At 41.9% G+C, this 7,888-nt stretch overlaps 1 protein-coding gene across 1 annotated transcript; it reads right to left on the minus strand.

The window, feature by feature from the left end:
• Positions 1 to 6,892: 6,892 nt before the first annotated feature.
• Positions 6,893 to 7,645, minus strand: LOC135909847 (uncharacterized). Its single transcript, XM_065441887.1, has one exon. It carries the CDS (start codon positions 7,643 to 7,645, stop codon positions 6,893 to 6,895), a length of 753 nt encoding a protein of 250 aa, XP_065297959.1.
• Positions 7,646 to 7,888: the final 243 nt, after the last annotated feature.

A 7,888-nucleotide genomic window follows, 5' to 3' on the forward strand; every position in this document is an offset into this window, starting at 1 on the left:
CAATTTCTTTCTTTGGGGTTATGTGAAAGATTGTACTACACGATCCAGACGGACGTCAGATTAGTTCAAGGTAAGGATAACGGATGTCTGCCGTAGAATTCCGGCATCGGTCATCAAGAAAGCCACTAAAGGTGTGATAAAATATACAGTACTGCATAGCTGCAAGAGGAGACCTGTTTGAACACGCCCTCTAGGCTGACGTTCAACGGGGCTTACGAATTTATAGATAATAAGAGCACACACTTTTTGTTTGTCTGTGTGTGTGTGCCGACATTCTGATTGCCAGTTCGACTCATAGAAGTGGACTCATAGAAGTGGTTCGTTTTGTCTTTTCTCTACAAGTTGGTCGCTTTCCAGTGTATTTATTTCGCTTTTATTTGTTGACACGAATCTGTTTTTGCAGCACGTATACACTTTCATAAAAAATAAAACGCTCACTTTATATTGGCTTTGGTCCGAAGCAAGTTTCTGGTGTGAAATATAACTTCGCCCGCACTCTTTCGATGCGGTGCGAGCAAAGTCTGGATTTTGAAACATTCTGTGCCTATTACATTGCTCTTCACATTTCGTGTGTGGTCAGAGCTGCACTTTGGCTGCGTTATCAAGGTGTTTTTGTTATCATTTATCAGTCGGCCTTGAGAGAGAGATAAGTGTGACGTAGAGAGAAAGGAGTAGCTGCGAAGCTGCGAAACCTGCTGTTGGGGCTCCTTCCGTACCATTATCAAGGTGGTGCGCTGTCTCTTCGGGTTGGTGATAGGCAATGCAGTTGCTTTCAGTCAGCTTATTTGAGGGCACTGCTTTATGATGCGGGTGAGAGTTCACTCACATGGTATTTTTCATAGTTCCTGGGGTTTTTTTGGCAGCAAAAAAAAAATTGTACGCAATTAGTATGTCGCTGAAAACACTGCAGCTAGATGTCATTTTGGGATGCCAACAAATGCATCGTTGACACTTTGAAAATTAAGACAGTACTTCTTGAGTTAGATAATCGCAATTACCAAATTAAATCTCAGTAACGAAAGAATTGCTGGCGGCTACTCCACTTTATTGGGAACAATATGCACTAGGTTCTCTTCGAGTAACGGAACTGTTCTTTTTTTAAATCTTAGTGCATGAGAGCTGTGGAACACTCTCTCTTCATCCCCATACCCCTTTCTCCAGTGCAGGGTAGCAAATCAGACATGCGTCTGGTTAACCTCTCTGTCTTTCCTCTCTTCTATTTCTCTCGCTCTGTATAATTCACTCAGTAACCGAAATGAGGCCAAGCCAGATTCACTCGAAATCAGAATCAACAGCAGTCATGTGCGGCAGCACTTATGCTTGGACTAGCAGAAAAAAAAGAGAGAGGATGCAGTTTTGCAGAAAGGCGAAGCAGTGTTAGTGATAGCCAAGTATGCAACAATTGCACGAAGGAAGATTACACCACCAAGGGGACTCGGGCTGTCAAATGGACCTTCCTCCTACTATGAGGTCTTGTATATACTTAGCGCCGTCACTTCAGTGCTGAAGGCTTCGAGGTCACGCAATGTTTCTTGAAGTGCAAGAAATATATATATATATATATATATATATATATATTTAAATATATATATATACATTTATATATATATATATATATATATATATATATATATATATATATATATATATGTGTGTGTGTGTGTGTGTGTGTGTGTGTGTGTGTGTGTGTGTGTGTGTGTGTGTGTGTGTGTGTGTGTGTATTGTAAGGAACCGCTTCATTCCAGCCAAGCTCGGGCTACTACCTCGAGGATTAAACTGTGCTGCTGGTGATGGCATATGCAGATGGAAAGATGTGCGGATGATGAAGTTGAAAGTCGGGCATGTGTTGCGCCCACACTAATTCTCTCTCGCTGTGGAAGCGGCCACCTGGCTGCGCATAACTACTATAAAATGCGTCAAGTATTTGGTTTTAAGCGCGGAGACATGCGCCATCTCTGTCCCACAGCAACGGGAATCGGATGACGTTCTAACGAGCGAGACATGGTAATTGAGAGGTGATGTCTGCTCAATGACCGTGGAAAGTCGAATAAAACAAGTGAGAAATTTTTTTGCATAAGCCAGAAACGCGCACAAAAATCCAAAGAAGAACTTCGTCACCAGGAGAAAAAGTCACAGCACAGTGGGTCGAGTCATAAGGAAACTTGCGAGCATCCTGGGAGATGCCGGTGTTAAGCAGGGCAAGGCGACTGCAGTCCGCGAGGCGACACACAAACTGTTCCAAGAAAGGAACTGATGGGGGTACAGGAGTCGAAAGGAATGATACATCAATAATGAAACTTGGTGAACAGCCATAGACGAAGAAGAAAGTGAAAAGCCAGTAGTACGTTGCGTAGCCATGTTATTAGGCGAATGTCACAAACCGCAGGATTGCATCCCAGTTCGTGTGGCCGGGGTGGATGTACATCGCAATCATGTCAGAGAGGGTACAGTGAAAACACTCCGTCAAGCTATTGGTCTGCGGATGGTAACTGGAAGTCGTCTTGCGAATTGTGTTAGAGGCGCACAGAACTTCGGTAAGGATAGAAGAGAGGAAGGCTGCTGCGGTCACTGAGGAGAACGCGCAGAGCACTGCGGTGTAAGATAATGTTCTGTAGAAAGAAATCGGCGACTTCAGCAGCAGTCCCGGATAGTAGAGATGCTGTCTCCGCATAGCGTGTTGGATGGTCTATGGGCGTTACAATCCTGCAATTTCCATGTAAGGTCGTGGGAAGAGGACCATACAAGTCTATTCCAACTACTTCGACAGGTAAAGCAGGACAAGGCAGAGGTTGTAAAGAGCCAGAAGGAGCTGTTGGTCGTTTGCGGCTTTGACAATGAACGCAGGATGCAACATACTTTGCAATGGCTGAAGACGGGCCAGGCCAGGAGCAGCAACTTCATATTCTGTTTTAAGTCTTGTGGTAGCCTAGATGACCAGTCGTCGCATGATCGTGAAAGTCTTTGAGCACCTCACATTGCAGAGAACATGGTATGACCGGGACCCATTTGTTGCCATCGAAGTGACAAATGTTGCCATGTAAAGCCCCATTGTGCAGCTTGAATTGATTAAGTTGTCGACGAAGTCAGGCGTTTGGAGGTGACGAAGAATCTTCTATGCGTTGGAGAATAGTTCAGCAGTATGGGTCGATGCGTTGGTGGGACAAAAGGACACATGGGCTGTCGTGTCTTAGCCAATCGAGGATTACAAATACAAATACAAATACCTTTATTTCAACATCAGGGATGTTAGGGGTGCACCCAAAAAGCCTATGACTGGCTTGACAAAGGGGCGCACCCCCTTACATAAAAACCGGCAGCAACAGAACACGGACAGAACAATAGTAATAAAAAAAGACTACAGTGCATAGGTAAACATCATATTCAATAAATATTAGTGAACTTATTCTTGAAATAACAAATAAATGAAGGCGGCAGAATTACCACGATACGCTCAGGAACACTAAGAATGCAAAATGAAGAATAACAATAAGAAGAAAAAAAGAGGAAGGAGGTGCGCAGTAAAAAACACCCGTATCGTAAGGTTTTCAGTGCTCATTGCGCCGATTAAGAAGAGTTGGTGTTATATGTCGGAGCATTTGACGACCGTAATTAGTACGAAAGGATGGCACATGCCAGACGTCGTTGTTACGTGTTGTGTAGTAATTAGCTTTGGGCCGTAAGTTAGCTGTGTCATCAAAGAATGTGTCGTGATTTTTCCGTTTTCTTTCATATCGTTTACTTAGCAATAAATTATATAGGTTATTAATTGGTGTTACTTTTAATGATGCGAAAAGAGGTTGAGTGTGAGCAGTAAACGGGGCATTCGCAATGATACGAATGACCTTTTTTTGTATTTTCTGTAACCTATATGTATTTGACCATGTTGTTGTACCCCACACCAGATGACAATATGAAAGGTTAGATAAAAATAGTGCATTATAAACTAAAAGTCTAACACTCAGAGGTAGTAGAGAGCGGACTCTGTATAACATGCCCGTGCATTTTGCAAGTTTTTTAACCAGATTGTCGATGTGTATGTCTCATGAAAGATTGCACTGCAGTGTCACACCCAGACACTTTACTGACTCCACTATTTCAATGCTTTGAAAACCAAGCGTTAGTGTAGGTAAGTGTTCTAGTGGTTTGTTCTTAGGTCTAAAAAGTACAGCTTTAGTTTTTGTAGCGTTAATTTTCAATAAAGATTTAGTACTCCATTCGACCAATTTGCGCAGAGTTTCATTAGCGTTTAATGTCAAGTCATTAAGTGTTTTAGCCCTAAAAAATATGCTGACATCATCTGCTTACATTATACATTTAGCGCTGTTGTCAATATTCACAATGTCGTTGATATAGATGTTAAAGAGTGTAGGTCCGAGAATACTGCCTTGCGGCACCCCAGAATGAATGGACCTAAAGTGCGATGAAGAATTGTTAATTACAACCCGTTGCTGGCGGTGCTCTAAATGTGTTATTAAAAGCTGAAGGAATGTGCCGCGAAATCCATAGTGTTCAAGTTTAAGGAATAATAGGTTGTGATTTATGGAGTCGAATGCTTTGGAAAAATCCACGAAAACCCCGAGAGTTAGTTCTTTTCCTTCAAATGACTCTAATATAATTTCCTTCATGGTTAATAATGCTGTTTCTGTTGATTTTCCTGCGACAAAACCAAACTGGGAAGCTGATATGACTTTGTGCTTGTTAATAAAGCTTGTAATGCGCACTAGTAAAAGCTTTTCAAAACATTTCGAAAAAACTGGTAAGATCGATATAGGTCGGTAGTTGGAGAAATTATTTTCGTCTCCTCCTTTAAAAATGATGGTAACCTTGGCTACCTGAAGGTTTTTCGGGAATGTTCCTGAGCAAAATGCCAAGTTTATTATGTATTCTAATATCGGTGCAAGTATGTGCGATTCGCTGGCAATATTTGGAGGTCGTCAATATCTTTACTTTTACTTTTTTTCAGCGATTGTAGGACCGACAGAACTTCGTTAGTTGTAACAGGGGTTAAAAACGCGGTTTCGCTATCCTTTTGACTCATGCTGCTTAGGTATTGGTTGGGCTGCATGCCGTCTGCGATGGACACGAAGAAATCATTGAAAGCATCTGCTAGTTGAGAACCGGATAAGTCAGTGCCATGTGTGACTATTTCATCTACTACAGTCTTCTTTTTTAAGTTGAGCAAATTATTGAGCCTCCCCCAAACAATATCGGAGTGCTTTATTACTTCGTCGTTAAATTGGTTACTCATATAGTTCCTTTTGGCTTGCCGATTAATACTGTTAGCTGTATTTCTCGCAGCCTTCAACTTCTTCAAATCGTCAATATCTTTTGTTTTTAGAAAGCGCTTAAAAAGTATGTTTTTAATTCGTACTGCCTTTAGGCATTCCTTGGTTATCCACGGCTTACGCGCCTTCAAAGCTCGCACACTTGTTTTGTATGGAAAAGTCTCACAATACAGCTGCTTGTAGGTGCAAATAAAAGTACCATAAGCATCATTAACATTGGTTTCCTCATAGACGTTGCTCCAGTTTACTTGCGACAGTTTATCATAGAACGTTTGTAAAGTAGTCTGGTTTATGTCTTGAACACGCATAGCAAACCTTGTAGGTTTGTTAGGGGGAACTGTGTGATTTGTAATTAAATAAATTGGTAAGTGATCACTAAGATCAGCTGCCAGTGCACCGGATATTGACAATTCATCACATGCATTAGTAATGAAGGTGTCTAGTAACGTTGATATTTCGGGCGTAATGCGTGTTGGTTGATTTATGATATTGAAAAATGCGTTGGTCTCTAGTATAGTATAGAACTCTTGTTGAAGTGTTGACTTTTCAAGCAAGTTTATGTTCAAGTCGCCACCTAATATGAGTGTGTATTTATTATCATTTACCCAGCTGAAGTACTCGTCCAAAAAATGAAGAAATTTGTTACTGCTTCCCCTGGGTGGGCGGTAGGTGACAGTAAAAAGCAAGGAATTAGATTTTAGGGTAAGTACCTCGTCGTCGTTGGTTACAACACAGAAATTGTCAAGTAATTCTCAATTTAAAAACCTTTTCGACAGCATCGCAACCCCTCCACCTCTCTTAGAGCTCCGGTTAAGGAAAAATGTGGAGTATTCAGGCAGATTAAGGACAGCAGAGTGGCTTTCGTACCATGTCTCAGAGATCATGACAACGTCAAACGTAAAGCTAAAGCTGGAAAGAAGGGCACATATATCATCGCTTTTGTTTCGCGCTGATCAAGCATTCAGATGCAGAAACGAAATGTTACCGCTTTTTGTCTGATAACGTGTGCTCAACTCGTAAGGTGTCAAGAGATCATAACTTGAAGCGTTCACTGAAGCCATGATCTCGGAGAAGCGGTATGTTGCGGTCTATTAACGATGGCCACACAAAGAAGCCAAAAGAGTTTAAAGAATGAAGCTTTGAAAAATAAATGCCAATGTAAACTGCAATGGGCATACTTATAGCATCTAACAGAGACAATTTTTTTCACCGCGTCTGTGCACAAGTTGTACACTTTACAGGGCACGGCATAAGAGTTAGTAAATTTGAAATCTACATCGAGGAAGAAGGCACTACAGACTATTTTAGTACAGTCATCACACAGGTATTTACAAACCTCATTATTGGTTAGTCTAGCATCGCTGGCAGAAACAAGGGTTAAGATGACGAAGCAGTAAATAGCTCTTTTAAATTGCAAAGTGTGAAAGTATTTATACCGAAGTACACAAACAAGAGAAGTCATATTCATATGTTTCAAGTTGTTATACTTGTCAAGTAACATTCTATATTGGTGGTCCATGGGCTGATAAGAAAAACGCTTAAGCGACCTTCGCCAGGTCATCCTCACAGGTAACATGCAGGATTGAAGAGTTCTCACTTTTGCGCATTCAAATCTTTCCTTGCGATACCCACACGTATTTCCAATTTTTCTCCTTTTTGAGCTTTCGAGCTTTACCCAGCAGCATCTTGTTCTCGACACACGAATGCTCATTTATGTACACGAGGTCACTTGTGTCAAATCCCAGTCTATCTGCTTTGAGAGTTTTCTTCCGAGCAGCTGACAGCAACTTTTCACGAGCAGTTCTTGAGAGGAACTTTAACACAACATTAGGTTTCTTCTTATCTTTCGAAGGCACACGATGAACTACATCAATGTCACCGTCAGTAACACTTGTGCCCAGACATTTTGCAATGTCCGCAACAGCCTTGCCTAGGTCCTCATTAGCTGCAACCGGAAGTCCTTGAATTTCAAGGTTCATGCTTCTACTATATTGTTTCAACCCTATTATCTCCTTCCTTGCCTGTTTAAGCTCCTCCCTCAGCTCTTCGTTCGCCGCGCGGCATTCCGCAGCTTCAGCCTTCATTTCAGCAAGTTCCTCCCTGTAACGTTCAATATCCCTCATAAATTCTTCAAAACCATCATTCATAAACCCAATGGAGCTACAAATGCCACCAAGATCATTGTGGATTTCAGTACTTGAAGCATCAACCTTCGCTACATCTTTTTTTATTTCTGTGGCGAATGCATCTAGCCTGACTACGAGCTCGGTGAGTACCTTGACAACTTCTTTGATAGTGCTAGGTTGCTTTTCCAGAGCCTTTGCAACATCCCCCAGGGCACCCTGCTCAGTTTCCGACATTGCCAAACGGCGAAAACAATGGGTAAAGCTGATGAAGAGGACTCAGGACGTACACACTTACAGAGAGGCGATGGTTAATCGTCATGATTCAGCAGAGGGTAGCAAGAGAGAGCATCGGTGTCTTGATGCTTCTTTGCAGCCCTGTAGGTGACATTGAAATCGTACTCCTGTAGGTGAAGCACACAGCAACCCAGGTGACCTGATAAATTATTTAGCGATGAAAGCCAGCACAGTGTGTTATGG

This window comes from Dermacentor albipictus, unplaced genomic scaffold (genome assembly GCF_038994185.2).
Source record: "Dermacentor albipictus isolate Rhodes 1998 colony unplaced genomic scaffold, USDA_Dalb.pri_finalv2 scaffold_62, whole genome shotgun sequence".
NCBI lineage: Eukaryota > Metazoa > Arthropoda > Arachnida > Ixodida > Ixodidae > Dermacentor > Dermacentor albipictus.

Coding starts and splice junctions, on each gene's coding strand:
- LOC135909847 (XM_065441887.1), bottom strand. CDS start 7,645: ATGTCGGAAACTGAGCAGGGTGCCCTGGGGGATGTTGCAAAGGCTCTG.